Source organism: Amphiura filiformis, chromosome 3 (genome assembly GCF_039555335.1).
Source record: "Amphiura filiformis chromosome 3, Afil_fr2py, whole genome shotgun sequence".
NCBI classification, from domain to species: domain Eukaryota; kingdom Metazoa; phylum Echinodermata; class Ophiuroidea; order Amphilepidida; family Amphiuridae; genus Amphiura; species Amphiura filiformis.
Window position 1 is genome coordinate 56,099,581 of NC_092630.1, and position 25,115 is coordinate 56,124,695.

The window sequence follows — 25,115 nt, forward strand, 5'->3', positions numbered from 1 at the left end:
TCAACCATGCAGCAATATAGAAATATACTCGTATTATAAGTGAACGCGAAAGTCCATTGAGCGCTGATTCCGAGACTGGTCCAATCTGTTAGAGATCTCACTTCCAAATATTCGTTCAACGAAGCACGGTGATTCCGATGTCAATTACGAAAGCCCCGCCCCAGTTTCAATTCAAATATGGTAGCACAAAGCTATGCATGGATGTGGCGCTTAAGATCGGATGGGACACTTGTCAACAACTGAGAGGTATTGAGCTCAAGTGGCACGCGTCTGATAGACCCATGGTACGCGCAATAATAAAAGGCAACCACTGACTCGGACTTAGGCCTATTGTCCATATTATGTACATTATCGCGTGCGGTTTGCAAATGTTTGCACATTATTTAGCTAGGGAAGCCTTTTCAAATATCCCCGCTGCCAAGCTGCGTTGATTGGTCGGATACAATATCGTTGTTTAGTCGCTACACAAGCGTTAATGTAGTGAAAACATGGACGTGGTATATAGAAAGATTATGACTCCAAATCCGTAAAAGTGAACTTCCAGCAGTTTGTGGGAGCTGGAAGTCAAATTGCCTACAGACTGGGAGGGTCCGTGTATTGGGTTGATTTTTAATGCTATGTAATCTACATTACCAGTCGTTCTCCACGGACCCGAGGGAGGGTCTACATTCTATTTAACTTTTTCAGCATACAGCTTTTTACCCCATGAGTGATTACAGGTTGATAATTTAAAAAGAGTTAGGATGACAATGTCCAACCAAAAGGTCATATTTATGCCATATCAGACGTTATACACCCTCTATGGAAGACACAACCTTTCACATAGGGGGTAAATGGACAGGAGTTAATCCATTAAGGTTGCTCAGTTTAAAATACATACTCCCTGTGTGAAAGATTAAGGTCATGTCTTCCATTGGATTTCAAATATAATAGCCCGATATGTGGTCCTATCTATCTATTTGAAATACATACTCCCTGTGTGAAAGATTAAGGTCATGTCTTCCAATAGATTTCAAATATAATAGCCCGATATGTGGTCCTATCTATCTATTTGAAATACACACTCCCTGTGTGAAAGATTAAGGTCATGTCTTCCATTGGATTTCTAATAGCCCGATATGTGGTCCTATCTATCAATTTGAAATACATACTCACTGTGTGAAAGATTAAGGTCATGTCTTCCATTGGATTTCTAATAGCCCGATATGTGGTCCTATCTATCAATTTGAAATACATACTCACTGTGTGAAAGATTAAGGTCATGTCTTCCATTGGATTTCAAATATAATAGCCCGATATGTGGTCCTATCTATTGAAATACATACTCCCTGTATGAAAGATTAAGGTCATGTCTTCCATACAGGGTATGTGGATTTCAAACATAACATCTCAATATGTGGTCTTAGCTATCCCTGTGTAGATCTATATTTTCCATAATGTATAGCTTCTGTCTTGGCCTTGAGGTTCTTCATTTCTTCTTGGATTACATCAGTTATCTTCTTACGTGCTTCAACCTGAAATAATAATAATAATTATAAAATGTACCACGCGTTGATATGCTGGTAAGCCTCTAAGGGCAGTGCAAGTTGACATCAATGCTGAGTGTGACAGACAACAGGCCTGGCTGATCCCCTGCTCTTTACGAAAAGGCCTGCAACTTTTACATGTCCAGATATTGCTCGTCTGGTACACGAGACCACCATTTTAAGTGACTCTCTGAACCATGGCATACCATGTACCCACTGTGGTGTCTGCATAGTTAAGAGCTACAATGAGTGGGATAGAGGAGAAATGAGAAAGCTCATGATGATACAACCTTCCGACTACATGACCACCCTCTACATCTATGCACATCACTGGCTGTGCTGTCTATAGCACTTACAGTTAGCAATCATTACAGTGTTACCAGATTGGCCAGACCAGTACATTTGTTTGTTCACTCACTCATTTAATTATTCATCATATTCAATTAATATGATTATTCATCACAAATCACATAAATTTAATTATTCATCACAAATCATATAAATGCCATTATACCTGTATCAAGGGGTTATAGAGAGAGCTACAGGCCTCTCTCAACTGTAATTCCTTCACTCATCGTTGTATTATGCATTTCCATAGTTTATTATATATGTATTATTCCGTATATCTTTATAATGTATTATTCTTATGTATTATTCTTGTATCATGTAATGAGTGAAAAGATAATAATAAATCTAATCTAATCTAATCTAATCTAATCTAATATAATCTAATCATGCACATACTCATGCCATGCATTAATATTATGTCACTTGAAAGACCACCTGTTGGTAGTCCACCTGTAACCTGTACTGTTGTAATGTGTGTGTCATATTGTGTGTACATTCATGCCTGGTTATGGTACGCATCTTGCAGGACATGTATAGTTGTGAGTCTTATCAATTGCTGCTGTGGCATGGCGTATCAACCAATGACAAGCCTTGATTGTATCCGTTTGTAGCGCAATACATGTGCATGATGCCGCTCAGCGACAAGCCTTGATTGTATCCGTTTGTAGCGCAATACATGTGCATGATGCCGCTCAGCGACAAGCCTTGATTGTATCCGTTTGTAGCGCAATATGTGCATCATGCCGCTCAGCGACAAGTCGTATGACAGTATGAAACACGTGAATAAGCGAATGCAACAAATGAACAAACTGAAGGACAGGACTAATGCATGAGGTGTTGATCACACCTAAGAACATGCAGTCGTGCAACCCTACAAGTTAGCTACTATGGCTCAGATATACTTACAGGAGATAATTCTTTGGTCCTAATTTCAGCAAGAAGTTCTCTCAAATCAATTGGTTCTCCTACACACATGGTGACTCTATGCCCTATTCTAGGTATATAGGGTGGGTAATTATGTAGTATATCATCCATGCCTATATGCCAGAATGGGATGATTATGGGCAGTTTCTTGCACTCTGATATCACTCTTCCTATACCTGTAAAACAAATGTTGACAGAATTAAAGTATATCTTGGGAAAACAAATAATAAAGCTGTGTCTTTATAAGACCACACCAATACCAGGGGTAGAAATATGGAGCAATAACCCTTCGGGCCAGCTGGGAAGGTTTCCAGCCAGCCCAAGGGCAAATCCACTGGCCCAGATTTGGTTGACAATTTTTAGCATCACTCTTATATATATTATTATTTTAGCCCAAGTTCCCAGGCCAACATCGTACAGCAATATAGCAGAGACAGTGTGCATAGTGCTTACTGCTGTTTGGGTATTATTCACCTAAATATTACGGGTCCCACTATTGCTCAATTGTGACACCCTCCCGCAACGGGTTACAAATAAAATGTAAACAAAAGTCGGGATTGTCACCGAAAAAATTTGCGATTGATTAATTGGTGAAAATGTTTCATAAATTACAAAATAAGAAGCAGCAGAATATTACTTCATTATGTTTCTAATAATGTCATAAATTCATAATTATGCCAAAATCCCCACTGGACCACCGGGCCATCCAGATGGAAAATCTCCTGGTCCGTCAAGAAAACCACTTGCTCGGGCGCGCCAGCGGCTAAATCGACCCCTGGTATTACTGATACAATAGTTTTTGTGGTAAAATAACCACAAACGGTCTGTTTTTCTTCTCCTCTATGTCTGTGTCACCCTGTCTATGCCTCTCCCATTGCTTCATCAAATCACTCTCATTCTTTATTTCATTTATATGTTGAAAAATACTCACCCCATTTGAACCGTAAAAATCCGTCCGTCATATTTACTTTCCCTGTAACAGAAACATATTAAAAAACAAAGTAAACCTGCAATTACTACATGTACATCGGTTTACTTAGGAATCTACACATATTAATTCTAAATTCCCCTGTATTATTCCTGTGATTCTCACCTGATAAATTATGTCCAAATTCTTTTCTAAATATCTCATCTTAACCTCAATTAATTTAACAAGAAAACTATCTTCAAACATTGATGGTATATTTGTACTGTATTCTAAAATTGGGAGCATTGCTTGTAAATTTGAAATTTGACAATTTTGCCACTAACCTGACTCTCTATCTAGGATACTAATAGCAGGGTAGACTACTACTAATAAAATACTAAGAGACTAAAAGTGCACTGATTTGTCCCAGGTTAAATAAAATAATAAACAACTGACTGACTGACTGACTGACTGACTGACTGACTGACTGACTGACTGACTGACTGACTGACTGACTGACTGACTGACTGACTGACTGAAAGACTGACTGACTGACTGAAAGACTGACTGATTGACTGAAAGACTGACTGACTGACTGACTGACTGACTGACTGAATGGACAGACATGAAGTGGGCATATATTTACAGTGAAATATTGTGTGTATACCACAACAACAGATAACTTGGAAAATCTTACACACACTTAGCATACAAGAAATGATTCCAGGATAAGCTGACCAGCACCTTTCTTTGATCTAATTTTGTGCCCTGTAGTTATCTAAGATTTTATTCTTGTTATTTTAAAATTGACCCAGGAAAACAACCTGCTTATGGTATTTCAATTGTGAATGAAAATTGAATTTTAGAACACTGAGTAATTACCTTCTGGAAAGAAGTGCACCCACTGGCCCCTATTGAGTTTTTCAATACAGAAGTCTATTCCCTTTTGATATACACCATCACCTGAGAAGAAAAATTATAAGATTTGAAGTTATAATGTTGAGCCATCAACTACAGCTAAAGGCGACATTTAGAATTCCCTGAACTACCCCTTCATGCCATCCCTATTTGACAGGGAGATGGGCAACTGGGGGGGGGGGAAGCTCATCAAGACTGAGGGGGCAAATGCTGTGTTGTCTGCTTGTGCTGCATGTCCTTATCTAACAGGGGAAACTGGGGAAAGGTCTTGGACTGATGAGGGGTGCAAATTCCCCCTAGGTGCCACTACTTTCTTTTTCCTTCCTTTCTTTTTTTTTCCTCTGAAAATTCCACCTGTCATTTTTGACAGGCAGTTTGCTCCTGGGACAGGCAAAATTAATGTAATGGACAGGTGCTAAATTATAAAGATAATGCTTGAATAAGTTCTGCCAATTCAAAACAAGACCAGACTGATAAATCAAGCCTATAGCAAAAACATTTACAGCTTTTTTTAACTAACTAAACCCCTAGAAGATGAAGAGGTTTTGGCTTATGTTTTCAGGGTCAAATTTTGGACAGGGAGTTATGGTGAAAATGAGTACTTGTAAAATTCTAGCTAAGACCCTACAGGGGAAACCACACCCTTTTGCCCCCCTCTCCTCATATACACGCAGAGTGTTTACTGTGCAATGGTTGGTGCCCATCGTTTAGGATGATACCCAAAAGAATGATGTAATGCCAGTATGACTCAGCATGCTGCTACTAGTGTTACACATTACACATTATTCAAAAAATTGTGCGGAAAATCCCATACATTTTACAGCTCTACATTGCCACTTACATTGTTATAACATTTTGATAAGCAAGTGGTTTTTTTAATAAATTTTTAGAAATAAGTTCACTTGGTTAAACTTATTAAAACCACCGACCAGTTCTGTAATACTATTGTTCCTGGATTAAGGGAAGTGGTTGAAACTAATTGTGTTATTATTGGTGTCATTACAGACTGTAGGTGGATAATACCACAATTTTGTGAGGCACGTGCCCTGGGCACCGAATTGGCCAATTCAGCATCGATTCTGCGCCCCTCCAAGCGATTAATGTCAACAATTTCGCACACATTTAGGCACAAAATCATGTGAAAGATTAATTTAAGACCGATATACAACTTAATTATGACCAAAATTAATTAGTGGTAGGCCCTAGTTGTCCTAATTTTTGGCTGCTCCGAGCGCAATTGTTTCAAGAATGGGGGCCATTATGTAAACATGAAGAGCCCCATCCACAAAAGTGTCAAGGATTTTGAGCAAATCATTGATACACATTAGTTATATACGAATGCAAATGTGTGTCTTAACCCCATTAGCTCAGTTGGTAAAGCGCCAGACTTTGGTACAATTTCATGTTTTCAAAAGTGCTTGATTTGAAATCCATGATCTTAATATCCCACACAGGGAGTGTAAATTTCAAATGGGTTACCTGAATGGGTGACTCGATTTGATGAAATCTTCACCTCCTGTATGGAAGATTAAGGTAATGTCTTTCACAGAGGGTATATGGATTACCCCTTTCACTAGAAGCACAGGGGAAGTATGTTGTTGTTATTTTTTCATACCCACAAATCCACAATAATTATTTAACCCATGTGTCCTCTTTATTAAGAGGAAACATTTAACCATCATGAGAGTAAACATAAAACCAATGTTTCCTCTCACATCTACAAATATATATGTTAGTGCAAGAATGTGCATTTTTGTCATTTTAAAGGACAAGCATTTTTGTGTTTCTTTTACTTATTTGTGACACGATCAAGGGAAATGAGTCGGATGTCGCTAATATTGATTTTGAGATATTGGCAAAGAAAGTGTTAAAATTCCTTTGTTTTATATTGTTTTCAGCGATTGATAAATTGATGTAACTTCACAAAGAAAAGTCATATCAACATGGGGTTTTCAGTTTCTGAAAGCTCTTAATGTCCTCTTTAGAAACATGTGTAAAACTCATTTTCGACCAGGGCCGACATGTGTCTCATTCCCCTTGATCATGTCACATTTATCTTTTTTCTAACTTGTTCATTATTTACTTAAAATTCAATTTCTTCCAAGACTTATAAAATATCTTAAAATGTGTGCATTTACCTATATTTTCACAATCCATTAATAACTCAATTTCCTCCAAAATGTCACTTTTGACATAGTTCCTCAAAAAGTTTGTTGTGGTCTGACATGACATTCTATTTGTAAGTTGTTTCATCATCAGAGGAAGTGATACCAGCACACTGTTTTACATTTTGGGGTGGGGTACTTTCCATTTTGTTTAATTGCTGCATTTCACTATTTTTGGAACATGTTAGCAATCTAGTTTAATTTCATTCCTTCATTGAGATCTATACCTTGCAGATGACATTATGTGCATAAATCTTTATCAGATGTATACATCGATCTTTATAAAGGAATACAATCTCTAAAAATCTGTAAAGTAGGCTTAATAAGCCAAATCGCTATTGTAACTTCCGGTTTTTTTAGGACACTTTGCCCTTTGACCTATCTGGAAAATTCGGGTTTTGTGCGTACAAAATATAATTTAAAACTTGTTACTAGAATAAAAACAAACTTAAAAAACATTATTATTAAATGAATTAATTATTTAAATATTTTTAATGATAACATTATGACAATAATAAATAAATTATTAATAATTACAGCAATTTTCCCGATAGGTCAAAGGACAAAGTGTCCTAAAACTGCAAAAACTGTCCCACAATGCATTGCAAACTTCCAATGCCGATCATGCTTATTGGATTATTGTACTGCAGATAAAGAAAACAAGTACTAGCTGCAGCACCAATATGAATGTGAATAATACCAATGCAACTGACTCTAACTCCAATATCTCATACTGGGAACAAAATCTGCTTGCGGTCCTTCTCGGATTGGTGTCTATTGCTGGACTTGTTGGAAACTCCATGATAATTGCTGCAGTGGCTTTCTCAAAAAAACTGCAGACATCAACTAACGCATTTGTGACCAGCTTGAGTGTAGCTGATCTGTTGACATCCCTTATTCTTGTATGTATTACTGTCGGTGGTCTTATCATTGGCAGTGTTCCTGGCAAAAATGAATGGCCAGGAGCCTACCAGACTTGTCAGTTTACTGCTATAATGACATATGCCTGCATAGGAACCAGCGTGTGGACATTGGGTATGATTGCTATAAATCGACTCATCCACATCGTAAAACCCATTTGGTACAAGAAGATATTTACATCCTGGAAGCTTGTGATTCTAGTGTTGATTCCATGGGTCATCCCAGCAGCTTTTCTTCTAATCCATCTTGCAATTGCGAATGGGTACGACAAAGAAAGTTGGGCATGTACTGACTATAACAAAACAAAGTTTTATAACCAAACACTTGTGTTTGACGTTTTTCTAAATATAGTGGGTGTTCTTCCACCACTCTTAGCAATAGTTGGAAGTTACATATGGATCTATGTGTATGTCAAGAAACACTTTCAGAAACAGAAACAAAGATTGTTCAATTTTTCTGCCAGATATAGCAAACAAAAATCCACATTCGAGCTTGTAATCACAGAAGAGGGCCGTAATCCCAAAAGGGTCACTGTAGAATGCAAAAGAAAACAACTATCCAAACAAGAGATTGTGATCACCAAAAACATCTTCATTGTTATCATTGCATTTTTCGTCTGTTTTGTTCCATTCTTCACCGTACAGGGACTTCTGAATTCCAATACCACACCACACATCCTATATTATATCAAGTTTGGTCCGTATGCTAATAGTGCAATTAACTTCATAATCTATGCCATGAAGCATCCAGATTTCAAAATCGTACTGAGACATATGATGAGGTGTTCTTATGCTGATATTCCACAACCATCACCAATCCTGAAATACCTACTTTCAAGGAGGAACTAAAAAGCTGACTCAAGATAACTCAGTGAAGTCTTACAGACAGTTAAAAACATTTCCTACACCAGGTGATTTTGCTAATTAGTGCCCTAATAAGCACCTTATCAGGGGTGTGATTGGTGCTTTTTGAAAAAAAAACCAATGCAAAGAAATTGCGAAGCGGAGCTTTCGCCTGTTGCGGCCGGGGGTCCATGGGTCCGCTTAAGGGCCCCTGGTGGGGTCCAGGGACAACACCCCCGGTGGGGATCGAGGGGGCGAAGCCCCCCGAAGCCAGAGGGGTTTTACACACTTGAGCACCACTGGAGATGCAATTTCATGGGGTAAAATGCAAAAATGAGAAACTGTTAAAATACTTCACTTTATAGTATAAAAACATTTATTATCTGTGAATAAATACTTCCAGTATCATATCATTCACATGCACATGAGAAATTGCATCACCATTTTCCAGTCAGGGTTCTAAGGAATTTTCATTTTAAAATTGGAGGTTTTCTCATATCTGGAAAATGAAAATTCCGGAAATGTGACATCTCTGTTAAGCATTTAGCTCTTGGTCCAGGGCCACTCTAAAAGCGACAAAAAAAAAAAAAAATTTTTTTTTAATCCCAAAAATCCGGAAATCCGGAAAAATCCGGAAAAATCACACCCCTGCCTTATGAAGGGATTTTCAAGGGACAACTGTCTATGTGCTCCCATTTCAATGTACCTGTACAAATCCCAAATGTCAACCAAAAATACCAGTTTAAATATTTCCAGTTTAAAGATTATGATGATTTTGACTTCAGAAATACTGTAGTTTGATTTTTATACATAAAATTCCCATTTGTTACTTTCATTTTATCATTCTAATGAGCACCCCCCAAAAAAAGTGATTAACTTAAGTGCTCGGGGGAGGGGGGCATTTCAGTTGAAGATGGTAATTATTGTTTTAGGAAAAACTGATTGTAAAATGCTTGCTTCCTAGGACTGTAAATATTGCATTCAAGTCTCAGTTGAGTTCACCTACATGTATGAACAAAAACTTTATGACATTGTAATTAATGTGTTTCTCATACCACAAGTCTCACCTAAAAAGCTAAAACAAAAGGTATTGATAACTTTGATAACATCAAGAGCCCCTTTTGATTGGCCATAATATTTCTTATCAGCATTATTTGTAACAAGGCTGTGAATAGGTTAATGACTGTTAATCGAATACTATATAAATATTCATGAGTCGAGATCATAGACACACAGAATCGACCTGAATTTAAATTTCATCATACCCAGATGAATGAGAGCTTACACAGTTTGTTCAATACAGGGTGTATCAAAATGATTGGTACCCATCAATATCCACTTAGTATGCCCAAGACTGTCACATCAACATACAGTAAAATATCCCCTTTATTTGTGGATTTATGTTATAACAGGTCATAAAACTATAATTTGCAGTCATTTCAAGAGGATCTAACGTTGAATTTGGAATTAAAGCAGGCGTTTCATTGGACAAAAAGGTTGATGGGTACCAATCATTTTGATACACCCTGTATTCAATGGGGTCATAATGGAAAATGTGAATAGCTTGTCAATTATAAATTTTAGTTGTATGTTAAGGTTTACATAATCTATAAGGTATATCTTTGTTTTTGTTGAGAGATTGGTTGACAGTAATTGATTGTATATTATTTTCAACCTATATCAAAAGTGCTATGTATATATGCTGAACAGACTGTATTAATCAAATCCAAATATTAATCATTGTTGACTTGCAAACATATTTAAAGCCATATTGTAACATTTGCTGAGGAGGATGCCCTCAATATTTTTTTCAAAATTCTGTCTTTTACACGATTGTAATGTACTTTAGTAAACTAACATATCCTGCAAAAAATCAAGACTTATGGTGCTGTAGTTCTGTCAAAATACAAGATTTTAAATAAACTGTCTGAACAAGATGATTTATTATTACGATCAAAATAATAATCCCCAAGTCACATTGCTGCTTTTAAATGCATCTCACCTCGTACTACTGGTATCACTTGTCCTAAACTGAAAAATGCTGCATGAGACCGCTGGGTGAAAGTTATATCACTGGCTCCAAGACCCCTGGAAAATAAAATCAAATAATGGACAACTTATGACTGACTATTATAGTTCATTTGGCTTACTTGAGGCAGTGATGTTAGAGCGTACTCCAGTGGGCGTGGTATTAATGTGTGTGCTTGGACTCAAGTAATTGGCTTCTTAGCTGAGTTTACAGGTGCAATCAAATGCAGTGCATCTGTGCACGTGCATAGTAACTGTGATAAAGTACTGATTGCCTTGAGAAAGCCAAATGGATTCCACAAGAACTATTTTGTTGTTGACGGATGATGTCATACAAGTTTGTTTTGTTGGGGTTGATAAGGTTGTTCACACATGATTTAATTCACTGTAGAAGTGACGTAATAATCGGATTAACTATCATAGCAATTATAGATGAATACAGTTTTTGACTATATCGCCCTGCATTATACAATGTGTTTAAGCGGTACATATGCATTGAACCATATCATGCTGACCACTCGCACCCAAATATAATAAAGAGCGGTATTGTATTCAATCTATGATTGCAGACATACACAGGTGATGAGTGCAACCTGTTTGTAGTGCAGGGCGATATAGTCAAAATTGTATTCATCTATTGCTATGGTAGTTAATCTGATTTATTACGTCACTTCTACAGCGAATTCTAATCCTGTGTGGCTCTCTAGCTCTTCAATATTGGTCCTTTTTTCTTGATATGGATGGCTTCCAGGACCTTTCTTTGGTTTCTTTCTCAATCAGAACTACCAACATGTGGCTGAAGACAATGAAGGTTCACAAAACACTTCCAGTAAGTGAAATTCTCAGTAGGGCTCAACCGATTATCGGATCGGATATCGTATTGGCCTGATATTGACGATATCGGTATCGGATCAGATATCGGTAAAAAATAAGTTTTCGGCAACTACATGTAAGAAGATCTACTGGACCTATTCAGAAGTGCTATGGTCATTCACAGTTAAAAAAATTACAGTTAACAAATATTTACCTCTTCATTTACATTAGTTAATGCTTTGCATATTAAGAATAACAAACTGTATTTTTTTCATAATTTTTTTCGTAATTTTTTTTTTTACCGATATCGGCCGATATTGCAACATCGATATCGGATCGGTAGACAAATGCCATATCGGTTGAGCCCTAATTCTCAGTAAGTGTAGAAGTTTAATTAATCTACAATTTTTCACCACTACGACACTATTATTACACTTTTATACCATGCAGCTTATGTTCGGGAATTTACGGTATAAGTAAAAGGACTTTCTTTTTTGCTAATAGGATCTTCTGGTACTCATCTGAGCAACACTCTATTTTGTGAGTTAGATGACTTTCAAGACAAAGATTGATGATGAAGCGCATGGCAATGTTTATCCTCCCCACAAAGCAAACAAAAGAGTAAAACTTACCATCTTACTTTATGTGGGTGAAGAAAGGTTCTCAAATTCAAAGCTCCTGACAACAGAAAAATATAATAGATAATAATAAATAGCTTGTTTTACATATAAAAAATAAACAAAACAAACAACAAACTCGTTATTCCAAGACTGGATGGAGTATTGGGCTATTCCAGTTGACATCCACACTACCCCTGTGGAAGATTTACCTAAAGTCTTCCACAGAGGGAGTATGGGTTTTGATTAGAATAGACAGTTGGATAACTTCTATTTGAAATACTCACTCCAGCTGTGGAAGATATAGGTAAAGCCATAATACAGAGAAAATATGGATTTCAAGATGATTAAACCTGACCAAATTACATTTGAAAAACATACTCCCCCTGTGGAAGATATTTCCAAAATCTTTCATGGGGTAGTGTGGATATCAACTGGAATAGCCCATTCTGACTGTTAGAGATGTGAAAGGTGCTATCTCAACATGCAAGAAATTAATGCACACAAACAGGACATAGACACTCCTTTTTTATGGGCAAGCTATGGACATTTAACAGTACCATCCAAGGGGTAACAGGTCATAGGGTCAAATGCAAATTGATATACTTTGCAGTCCATTACAGCCTGAGACAAGTATTCTTGTCTCAGATTACATGATGAAGCAACGTGGGTACATGCTAATTTCATACAAATTTACTGCTGCAAACTGAAGTCCTAAGATTGAAAAGTTTGCTACTACCTTAACCCCAACCATAACTCTCTAAACCCTTTCGGATTAACTAACCCTTTTCCTTTTTCAGACAAGCAAACCTTTCTTTCTGACTAGCAAAACTTTTTTCCGACAAGCGGGAAGTCCCTATTGACATTGCCCTCTCCAGTATCTTACCCCATAAACATGGATCATCTAAACATGACTCATGATTGCCGACAGTGATGAGAGGTGTGCCTTCTGGACGGTTGTCAACCACATCTTGTAGTGACTCAAGATTGTATCCATCAAAGTGATTTGCCCATTCTGAAAAAAGAATCAAAATAATTAACAATACCAAACATGGCGATACAATGGTATATACAAGATTAAGAGCAAACATTCATGGATCAACAGTTAGCTCAATCGGTGAGGGGCTCAAATCTGGCGCATAAAAATATGACTTCAAGCAATGCTGTGTCAAATTATGTTCTTGTTGCAAAATTGAGCTAACTTGAAACTCCCCCTGGACAAGGAACTGGCTGCTAATAATTGTCCCGGTCTACCATATGAAACTACCCGTGCCACCTTTTGGGGGTGTCAAATTGCCACTGGTGAAAAAAAACTTAGGGTCAACCAATTGTGTTGAATTTATTTTGATCCCTCCCCCCACCCACTTTTTAGATTCTCGAACACACTGGGCAAAAAAAAAAATTGGGGGAACACGGAACACTCAACAAATAATTATCAATTTCAGTTGGCTAAAAATTGTTTACACATTTGGGGCACCATTCTGTATCTTTGTCCCGGGCGCCACAACCGCTAGCTATGCCACTGGCTGATCCTGGTTGCAATGGTTATTCTATGTAGACTGATTAGGGTTCTGTGCCTGTATAGAACAGAACATCCCTGCATATTGTTAAATGGGTTATAAGGTATCTTGGGCCAAAGTGGTCAGTGGTTTTCTGAAAAGCACAATGACATGTAATTGCACTATAAGGAAAGAGCAAGAGGAGAGTGAATAATGAGAGACAGCATGACAGACAGATCGAAACACACCACAGATGCATGTAGGAATAGACTAGAGTAAGTATGCAAGGATCAGCGTGGCAAACTACACCCCTGGCCAATTTTGTGCCTATTTTTGCAATTTTCTCAAAAATTATAGCGCATTGGTGACAAGTTTAAAGATATGTATATTATAGGGGCAACGACTACAACTCCTGCACTGGAAATTTTATTTCAGCACAGACAACAGTTGTGGAGTTACAGTAAAAAATGAGGGAAACCCAATATTTGATCAATAAATCAATAACTACTTGTCTTGAGTCACTGAAATTCCAGTGTAGTAACTGAATTTCTTGCCCCTATAATATACATAACTTTTGTTACCAGTGTGTTATTAGTTTTTGAGAAAAATGCAAAAATAGTCACAAATTTATCAACCAAGGGGTGTAGTATCACCTTTAAGGTCTTTGCCTCAAATGGTGTGTGAGGTCCCGTGTTCAAATCTCCAAAGCACCAAAAACATAAACTCTGTTCTCCCCATGGCTCATCTGCAAAAGGCAGGGCAAATGACCTCTGATAAAGACCTTGTTACAGTGGATTACAATCAATGTAACACCTAATTGTCAGGTACACTTGCCTGTCCTTTAAAATGTCCTGACCTGTGATCTACGCCAACCCCCTTCACCATGTTACATGGCCTAATTTTTCACTGTATATCTCTCCAATTTCAGCTGTTGATGCCTACATGTATATGCTTGACATTCAAAATAAAAAATTTTTAAAGGATAGTCACACATTACAATGCTGTAACATCACATTGTGAGCATAAACATACTTAACCAAACTCTGCTCAAGAATGCTGTTCCAAATATGGCAATATGGGAGCCTACACGCCAAAGAAAACCAGGTGGAGTTGCTGGATGCACCCACTGCCAGGGTTCAAGAGGCATCTTGTGAACTGTCTCTGCAAAATATAAGCAAGTACAGTGGGTAAATACTGAGTAGAAAATGAATCAAAAAGAAGGGAACGAACATCAATTAAAGGCCTATTCAATGATTTGCTCATACAGATGATCACAAAAATCATCAAAATTCAGATTTTGGTACCTTTGTTAGTGTCATACATTTGCTAACATAGCCTGCTAGTGGTTAAGCGAAAAGCTGAGACAAAATAAGACATTTTACATTAATCTGTAATTTCTCTACTTGTATTTTTAAAAGAAATTAACTGCAGTATGTATTTGAATGGGGCTTCAACTTTATACTGCTGTTTTCCTTGTTTTTTGCCATCTTTTTCATTTCAGAAACCTAATGACAATTTTAATGACCTATCCTTCACTTTTATACCATTTATAAACAATGTTAATTTTTTCACACTTTTGCTAGGATCTCTGAATAGGTCTTTAATTATAAATACTGGATAACATTGAATTATATACCGTATTTCGTCAAATAGTCGCCCCCCTCAAATAAACGCCCCCCACCAATTTTTTCAACCAAGATGTTTCAAAAATGCTGATATTTCCATGCTATCTTGTGTAGTAAGCTTACCAAGTTCCCCACATGGTCGATAATACCGTCACTTTTTGGCGAAAATCTGGATTGGAAACCCGGAAGTGAACCAGAAGTCAGTTCATAGTTCGTCATTTTAGCGTGAGTTTTAAGTTTACCTAATGATTTTAACGGGAATTATCGTTCTAAAATTGACCTTGAATAAACGCCCCCCTTGGGAAAATGTAACGCCCCCGGGGGCGTTTATTTGACGAAATACGGTATGTACTTTAAAAAAATCTAACCATTCCTCCTCAAGATCAGTACATATTTTTTGCTGTGGTAGTTTAAAGCAATATTGTAATATTTGCTGAGAGGACACCCTCTATTATTATTCAAATTTTTAAATGATTTAAAGGTCTGTGACCAGATCGACACCCTCATCCTCCAGTTTTATTCATCAATACTGGGATTTTGGTATCAGAAGAAAACTTCTGTTTTTCTCATTACCCCAGTGAAATTTGAACGCCTGAGATATGTTCCATTTGAATGGTGTGAACAAAAACATAGTGATTTGTGGTTACCACACCGGTGTATGTACTATCCTATGGGGCATTGTTCCAATTACATTTCTGCTTGTCATATCAAACCCACTGCAGCAAAGCAACTCAAAATCTTGGAAGCATATTGTTTTAAAGGTAGGCATCAATCTAAGATAGAAAACAGAACATGCAAAATTGGACCATGCCTCTTTAAAAGGGCATTTCGTGATCCAGAGCATCATCCCCCACTTTTCTAAAAAAATGGAGATACCACTGGAAGGCTCCGGCTACATAATGTTTATGTACTAATTTTCTTGCAGATTAATTTGTTTCTCAAAATATTGTGAAATCTGAATTACGTTCTGGTACACCAGAATGAAATTACAGCACATTGTCTATGGAGCAGTGTACTCGTACAATGTGGAAACTCAAGAAGCCGTAAATTGTTATCAATTATTGTCAATATTAATATTTTGCAACATAAAATAATAAAAACAGTTTACACTGGAGACACCCTTTAGGCTAGCCTCTGGCACTTCCTACAACTTGAGAACAAGTCCTAAAGCATTTGAATTTGTAGTTACTTACCAGTTCCAATAACTGAAACTCCCGGCTCCGACCGGGAGTTCCAACAGGTACATGTACTGTGTAGTGTGTATGTGTTTGTATGTGTTTAATGTGCATTCACAATCACATACACACTTAGCAGTCGGTACGAAGAAATCGTTGCTCCAAAAATGACTGCAAATTACACATTTGTAATCATTTTTCACCACAAAATATGATATGAAAACACAGGTGAGCAATGTATGAATATATGGAGAGGTCAAACAGGTTGGTAATTATTGTCAATATTAATATTTTGCGACACCGACATTTATAATGAAAACAATTAACAATGAAGACACCCTATGGCACCTTCTAGAACTTGAGAACAAGTCCTCAAACGTTCGAAATTTGTAGTTAATTTGTTTAGCAAAATATCGTGAAATTTGAATTACCTTCTAGTACACCAGAATGAAATTACAGCACATTGTCTATGGAGCAGAGTACACGTACAATGTGAAAACTCAAGTAGCCGTAAATCAATTATTGTCAATATTATTAATATTTTGCAACATAAATTATAATAATAAAAACAGTTTACACTGGAGACACCCTTTAGACTAGCCTCTGGCACTTCCTAGCTACAACTTGAGAACAAGTCCAAAAGCATTTGATTTTACTTACTACAACTGGTCCTACACTGGTTGATTCATTGGATTCTTAGTAGTTCACCACGTAAACTTGTATGGCTCAAAATTTGGACCGCTCGCATCAGATTTTTAATGAGGACAACTATGTTGATTCAGTCCCAATACAATTGAAATATTATAGTAAGCTTATTAAACCACTCTGCATTACACATTATGCGGACAACTGCCACATTGTAGGCAGCTGTGTTCATTCAAATGAAATTTATAATAAGGCTATATCAATTAGCATACACAGCTGTGTCACTTGTCAATATTAATTTATATTTAAATAATATACTGTATTATTTAATATTTATAACATGATAATAATTAATAGTATAATACAATACAATACTGTTTAGTCCGAGGTGCTCTGACGATAACACTCGTACTCTTAACTTGCACTCCGGTCCGCTTGCCATACAATCTACGTTTTTAGTAGTGGGCCAGTGGGACAACGGAACCGCTACGTGAACGAGCTAATCATGCTTAGTCCGAATAATCAGACCCAGAACAAAATATTAATTTCTGACATGATCGTGTTCTGGGTCTGAACTGTTTCCATTTGAAATCTTGATGCCAAATTGTACAAAAGAAGCACATGGTCCTACTTCACAGTTTTTTAATCCCCCATTCATGTTGCGTGAATCACTCTAATTATGGACCATCCTTTTGATATTTGAGTATTTGGACAAGCGGAACAGTTTTGACAGGCCCTTTGTCTACCTCTCTGTTTGTAAACAAACGAGGAGGTCGAAATTGTCCTCCTCGGCGAATACGAAAGGCAGCGTAATAGTACGGCACTAGCTATTAGAATCTAGCTAATACTGTATCAACTATGATGATAAAAAATATTTTCTAGAACTTTTACTTGCATGACTTACAAAATGTATAAAACCTTCTCAGAAATTGCCTCTCATGTAAGTAGATCGTGATCATGTACTCAATTGGTAATATGTACACCGTTTTATTAGAAATTACAGACGATTTAGTACTTAACATACGATTTAGTACTGGAGCACTAAATAATTCAATTTCTCTCTGTGGGCGCTGCCATTTTATGCGTTTCCTTCATCGTCTACTGCACCAATTATGTAATCTCTGTATCAAGTTTTGATATCTGAGCTCGTGTACATGAGCACTCCAATGATGAAACATCGACTACAGATCTGATACAGAGACTGATGTTGTTTACACCATGATCGCTGCCCTGGGAAATTGTCTCGATGTCAAACAGTAGTACAGGGGAATAATTGCATGAAATTACGACTGTGCAGTTCTCTTTAGGATGGCGATGTCAACGTACAGCAAATAAGGTATTGTCAATATTATTTGGAGCCACTTTTTAATCGTCACTGTGCATAATTTTGGATGATTTGCGACCTTCATTTCGGAAGTTGTTGCAGTCCAAAATCTTAAATCACTCGCATGTTGATGATCATGATGATGCATGATGAGCAATGAATTGTGCACGCTCGCTATGCAATGTATGCAGGCTGAATGAACGTGACTATATGTGGGATTCTGTGTATATTTCAATGTCATGGTAAAACTTACTGTTTATTGTATATTAGAAGCACAGCCATATGAGCTCATAATGATATTTGATGCTGTGGATTGATCAGTGACAGTGTCAGTGTGTTGAATACTTGCTTTTTGTGGCAGAAGATAGCTTTTCAGGATTGTATTTCAAGGTGGACACCATGCTCGTTTAAAAAAACAAGTAAAAAGGGTTGTTTTTCAGCATGGGCAAGTACAGCGCTGTACCTGTTTAGGGTATCAAAAACGCCAAAAATCAGGAAAAAGGATATACTTTTCCAAGCAAAATACTTGGCCTAACTTAGGGTACCAAAGTTTAATGTCAAAATAAAAAAGGGTGAAATAGCCTTCTATTGTTTGGCTTCTATCAGAACAAATCGTTGGGTAAAACATCGGGTAAAACATTAAGAGCTATTAAGAAACATCAAACTTCTTAAATATTAAAAAAGAACCATGAACATGAATTTTTACTTCTTGTGTTAAAAAATGGCAAAATACTTGTTTAGGGTATGTTTTGCACGCGCTGAGTAATACTCGTTTAGGGTGCGTTTCGAGAGTCCATACATGAGCATGGTGTCACACTGTCCATCACGTAATGTAAGTGCCCCCCCCCCCCCCGGTCAAACTCTGTGCAGTGTGCACGGTGTCGGAGCTATTCGAAAAGAGAAGGGGGGACCATCCCTGGTTCTGATCAATCCTAGGTCATTCCAGGATCGTGCATATAGATAAACTGTGCACGTTAAGCCAATGTGACAATACTCAAAATTGAGGTATTCACGTAGGAAGAAGGAACCATTCACAAACACTTGTAACACAGGGGCCTGTCAATGAAAGAAGAAAAAAATCGCTTCTCTGTGTCAAATAATGTAGAATTAAATCAATTTCTGGCACACTTAAATAAGTAGTGTAAATTTGGCGTCAAGCAACTGGCATTTAAATAAATCACAAGATTTGACTGATGCTCCTTGTTATTGGGAGGCTTAGATTTCTGAGCATGCTGTATATATAGAAAGTCACTTTATATTTTAAATTCTTTTGACTTGTTTTATCATCCTATACGGTTGATTGATAGCTGACACTTGATCACGCGCAAAGTGATTGTGATGCGTCACTTTTGAATGTATAGGCAATTGCTTTATGGTTCTTCATATTTATGACATACCTTGATGTTGACATATATTGTTTTGAATAATCAATTAATTCATTTCCTGAAGTTGATCAAAAATTTAAATTGTGTGCAGATATTGGGAGGAGATAAATTTATTGCGAGGTGAAGATAGCCACACATAGTTTGTGCTATCGACTGAAGATGGCCACATACAGCTGCTATCATCTGAAGATATCCATGTATGCAATTTGTAGTATAATACTGAAGATAAGCACATGCAGTCATTGTTATCTACTCAAGATAGCATACAGTTTGTGCTATGTACCGTACTGAAGATATTTTAAACCACATGCAGTTTGTGCTATCTATTAAAGATTGTGGTGTACCATACCATATTATAGATGGAGATGCAGCCACTCTCAGTTTGTGCTTTCGATGGAAGAGAACCATATTCAATTTGTGCTATCTAGTACAATGTACCTACTGAAGATAGCCATGTAATTTATACTCTTCTACTAAACTACATGCAGCCTGTGCTATCTACTGAAGATAGCATGCAGTTTATGCTATATGAAAGATAGCACGCAGTTTGTGCTATCTACTGAAGATAGCATGCAGTTTATGCTATGGAAGATAGCACACAGTTTGTGCTATCTACTGAAGATACCACATGCAGTTTGTGCTATCTACTGAAGATAGTCACATGCCATTTGTGCTATCTACTGAATATAGCCACATGCAGTTTGTGCTATTCACTAAAGAAAGCCACATACATAATGATATTAGCCACCTGCAGCATGTGCTATCTACTGAAGATACTACATGTAGTTTGTACTATCTACTTAAGATAACCAAATGTTACCCCTCCCCCAAATCATCAAAGATCAAAAAGGTTGACTTTGCTAGCGAAAAAAAAACCACCACCCAGGTTTTTAATGCTTTTGTAGTCAATCAAGGTCCTAATTTGCCCATTAAATTAAGTTCTTTATGCTTTCTTGGTCATAAAAGTTCTGAAATTTGGGAAAAGGTAAAAAAGTCCACTTTTTCAAACTCAGCCCCCAAATAAATCATGGCTATGCCCCTAGTGTTATCTACTGAAGATAACCAACAGCAGTTTGTGCTATCTACTGAAGATAACCAACTGCAGTTTGTGTCATCTACTGAAGATATCAACATACAGTTTGTGTTATATCACTCATACATAAATTCTAGACAGTTCATTGGTTGATTACCATTTGCTACCATTTGCCATTTTTACCATCACCCACTCCGTGTGATAGTCTTTACCATCATGTGCTTTGCCAGTGAGTGCGCCTGCGCCAAGCCGTGCGCTGACTCTTGGCCTCGCCGATTAAGTTATGGGGTGGACCCCAAAATGTGAAGTATATCACAGCAAAACATGATGTTATGTTGATGAAAAAATGTATTTCCTACCTTAAATAGTATTTTAGTAATAGAATTTATGCATGAGTGATATAAAACAAATATTAACTGTCTTAAATTAGTGTAATGGTCGAAATATAATCACTGGTGAAAGATGGATTGTTCCATTCCACTCGCCGTTCCGCTCGTGGAATGGAACAATCCATCTTTCACCTTGTGATTATATTTCGACCATCACACTCATAGACAGTTAATATTTGTATACTATCTACTGAAAACAGCCACAGGCTCATACAGTTTGTGATATCCACTGATACTGTGATTACCTCATGCAATTTTTGTTATCTACTATTAAAATACAACCACATACAGATTCTACTCCCTGAAGGAACTTGTAAGCTAATGATTTAATTTATGATTTTATATTTGCAGATTTTGTAAATTTATATTTACACACTGAGTACTACAATGTAGGCCATCTGTAAGACTCCACTCAAGACCTGAATCTCAAACAGCTGGACGAATGATCAACCGCTATGTAATACTTCAGTACCATCAAGAACAATGCTACATTTTGCTTTCCTCCTAGTTCTATTCACAACAAGTTAAATAATGGAGAGAATGGAGAAATCTGACATGATTGTTGCCATATTTCTACTAGTTTGGTCAACCTTTTCATCATTGGTGCAAGGAATCCCTACATCAACGATGCCAAGCAAAGAGGGCACCACAATTCGTCCCAAATTTTCTTTCTCGGATCAATATGCTCAAGACCTTCCACCACCTTCAAAAGATGAGCCTATCGGACCACATGATGACAAAGAGAAACAAAATTCCATGGGAATTCTAGAAAGCCTAAATAACAAAGGGTCGTCATGGTACAAGACGACAACATTTGTGACAATGACAGCTGCGGATAATACAACATCTGAAAATGCATCAACAGCATCTGCTGAAGTGGTAGCAAATGTCACTGGAGCTCCCGGGAGTACAGTCCCGAGTTATGACTATAACAGCACACTCGTGACAATAGACCCTAATGTAACAATGACAACTGAGATCACTTCATTTCCAGAAAATGCAAGTACTAGTGCTCCTTCAAATGTTACCACATTACCCTTGTCACAAAAGACTTTAATGATGGTGAGTAGTCCGATACCACCTACTCCAATTTCAACATCATCACCACCATCATTATTATCAACAACAAAGTCATCACCAACAGTCAAACCACCAAAGATGCCTGTAACAACCTCATCTTCTTCCATTCCATCATTCTCATCATCACCCGTGACAAATGGTACTTCTCATCCGAAACGTCAGAGAACAAGGCATCCTGCTGTTGTATTTTTCCTTCTTCCATTCCTTATTGCTGGTGGTGTTGCTTTGCTTATATTTATTGGGTCATACTTGAGGAAGAAAATTAGGTAAGTAAAATAAAGATTTGTATCATGTATATTATTTTTATTTAGATATGCAATATTTATGCATATCAATGCCTTTGTGACATTCCTGACTGCAATAAATTGTTTGGGGATTTAGGGGGAAATGGGCAGATGAATTAGTAAATTGGCAACATTGTAGAAAAAATCACCAGACATCAGTGAACAGTGGTCATTTACAACATTTTCTAACCAATTTTGACTCGAAGAATGGCTAGTAGTAGCTATCCATGGCACGAAATCCACACTAAGCAGTCTTTTGTCTGTCATTGTTTTTTTAATCTTGCAAAATTAGATAAAACCAAAAGATGCAATATTGATGTGAAACATGAATTCCCCTATACATTACATGTAGACCATGAAAGTCAGTTTTTCCTTGTAATGTATTAAGCATACCTTTTAAACAAGCAGCATGCTTGTTATAATTGATTAATTATTTAACCCTCCCCATGCAGGTGTCGACTGCAGACGACAAGTTCCCAATTTTCTTTAAAAGTTCAAAAATGTCAGAACTTTACATTTCCATGACCATATTTGGAATTGGTGTTAAAAATACATTAAAATGAGTATAAACAAGCCCTATATTGTATAGCTCTTGATATTATGAGAAAATATCTTAAACATTTTAATTTTTCATGTTATGGCTACCACGAAAAGCATTATGTAAAAAACAACCCTGGTTTGTCATTCCTGCCCATTTACAGTGTGAAGGCATATGACTTCATCAAACCATGGTTCTTAAGGTTATACACAATTTTGCCATTTTCAGAAGCAAAATGGGATGCACGTAGCCCCCCTTTAAACTTATCTATTTCTGGAAATAAATATCGGAGAGAAAACGCATAAACTACGCCTAAAAGCTGAAAGTGTAAGGGTCATTATTATGCTTGAATTTTCCACTTGGCTCAAAATGAAATGTACTTTTCAAACATTTCAATTTTTTTCAATATCCGAGCATCAAGATTTTTGGGAACACGGCCATAATTTCTCATTGGAAGTGGCGATTTTGTTGGGAACTTCGACGCACATTACAAACAAGTCAATAAAAGAATGTGCATATTCATTCTTGATATTGGTTGTCTCGATTTTTTATGTAAGCTTAAAATGTTGGCCGAATTTGAAGTAAAATGGCCTCCACTTGTATGTCGCTTTTGTAACCAGTAATAATAATTCCGTGCAAGATTTCATAGACAAAATTCTGACCTACATTATTTCTATAAACCCTCTTCTGCATGCAGGTGCTATTTAAATTTTCATTTCGATAGCAGAAAATTGAGATATTTGCTATTTTTCCGACTCGCTGCTGCCAAATTGTCTAGTTTCGCGATAAAAGATACAGCGAAATCAATTTTTTTTCGAACCATTTCACCTCGTTTGACTTGTGCTTTGAAGTACACACTTCAAAATTGATATAGTGATTCTATATTTCAAGCTGCGCCATACTGTGTTTTTCTTACCTCTGATTGTCGCTGCTCAAGGCCAAAATTCAAATTTTTGGACAGAAGTGACACTCTCATTTCTTTTTAAAACACATGTTTACGTACAACATTTTTACGACGGGCTGTATTTGCCAAGTGGTGTTTCCGAGGGCAAGTGGTGTTGCCGAGTTTGGATTTTAAAATATTTAGGTATTTTCTAGCTTAAAATCCAGCGCTAATGCTGCGCTTGCAACAGGTAGATATTTAGAAATCCATTTAAGGTATGGGTATGGGTATGGAAATTGGGGATCACAAAAAATTGGCATATGCCTATATATAGGCTATATGCAAAGGGATGGGGCATTTTGGCAGGCCAAGGGGGTGCGGATGCGATTTTCGCTGGCGAGACGGGAGGCAAGCGATTTTTTTAGCGAGTCGCTTGGAAATTTTGGCTTATAATTAGTAGGCTAATACCGGTACTGATTGCACAGCCTTTCGAGAAAGCAATTTTTGGCAAGCCGGGCCGGGGAGGGAATAAAATTACTGATTTTGGCAGGTCGAAAGGAAGAATGACTTTACCTAGCACACATTAAAGGGCATTTCGTGATCCACAGCCTCATACAACCCCATAGGCCTACGCCCTTTCTCACAAGTTAAGATTTTTATACCAGTCATCCCGCTCTGGCCACATGTTTAGGCATTTTCACGCAGATCAATTCATTAAGCAATGGAAAATATTGCCAAATTTGAATTTCGTTTTAAAAGCCTACTCCCCATTAAAAAACCCACTAATTTTGGGGGATTAAAAAGTTCTGTAAAATGAAACAAAAGGCTGCCTCAATCCTAATTATTCATTTAATAGGCCAGGCCTTCATTTCTGAAAATAGCGGAGCTCAGTTAGTCACTCTCCTATGTGTAGGCCTACTGAGGAGCTTGACAAGGAGCTCAATTATATAATATCAATATTAAACCATAGGATTTTCAAGAAGTGAGCAGCTCAATAAATGCCATTAGTAAAATTATTGGGCCTACGATTTTTATATTTTATTTGACTGTGATCCGTTTTTCTATAGGCTATATACATGCCTACACTGTATATAGGCCTACCTTTAAAATTTCTAAAATTGGCGGAATTGAACAAGCTCTAAATTTCTCATCGTCCCAGCATAACCAAGGGCAACGGGGACGCCTTCTAGCTATGGCCATACCCGTAGTGGCGGAACCAGAATTTTTTTCCGGCATGGGGCCGGGG

General features: G+C 37.2%; 2 protein-coding genes across 2 annotated transcripts in view; one reads left to right on the top strand and one right to left on the bottom strand.

Annotated features, from left to right (window-relative positions):
- Positions 1-990: 990 nt before the first annotated feature.
- On the bottom strand, positions 991-18,061 carry LOC140148788 (tafazzin-like). The gene is made up of 9 exons (XM_072170862.1): positions 17,858-18,061; positions 14,541-14,669; positions 12,896-13,024; positions 12,025-12,070; positions 10,554-10,639; positions 4,588-4,668; positions 3,730-3,771; positions 2,781-2,974; positions 991-1,514 (listed from the first exon to the last, which is right to left on the bottom strand). The coding sequence occupies exons 2-9, from the start codon at positions 14,653-14,655 to the stop codon at positions 1,407-1,409; spliced, it is 801 nt and encodes a 266-aa protein (XP_072026963.1). The 5' UTR covers positions 14,656-14,669; positions 17,858-18,061; the 3' UTR covers positions 991-1,406.
- Positions 18,062-18,172: 111 nt separating this feature from the next.
- The window catches only part of LOC140148787 (uncharacterized), a 66,391-nt gene continuing 59,448 nt past the window's right edge, over positions 18,173-25,115 (top strand). Inside the window, exons 1-2 of the mRNA XM_072170861.1 lie at positions 18,173-18,289; positions 21,436-22,430. Coding sequence (XP_072026962.1) covers positions 21,616-22,430 — 815 coding nt within the window. The 5' untranslated portion in view covers positions 18,173-18,289; positions 21,436-21,615. The remainder of the gene's footprint in view (positions 18,290-21,435; positions 22,431-25,115) is intronic.

Bases quoted from the DNA above. Each gene is read 5' to 3' on its own strand.
- LOC140148788 (XM_072170862.1), bottom strand. From the start codon at position 14,655: ATGCCTCTTGAACCCTGGCAGTGGGTGCATCCAGCAACTCCACCTGGT. The intron at 13,025-14,540 runs GTATGTTTATGC...TTCTTTTTTCAG, and splicing joins CTTGAGCAGAGTTTGGTTAA to AATGGGCAAATCACTTTGAT. The intron at 2,975-3,729 runs GTGAGTATTTTT...TTTGTTTTACAG, and splicing joins ATTTTTACGGTTCAAATGGG to GTATAGGAAGAGTGATATCA.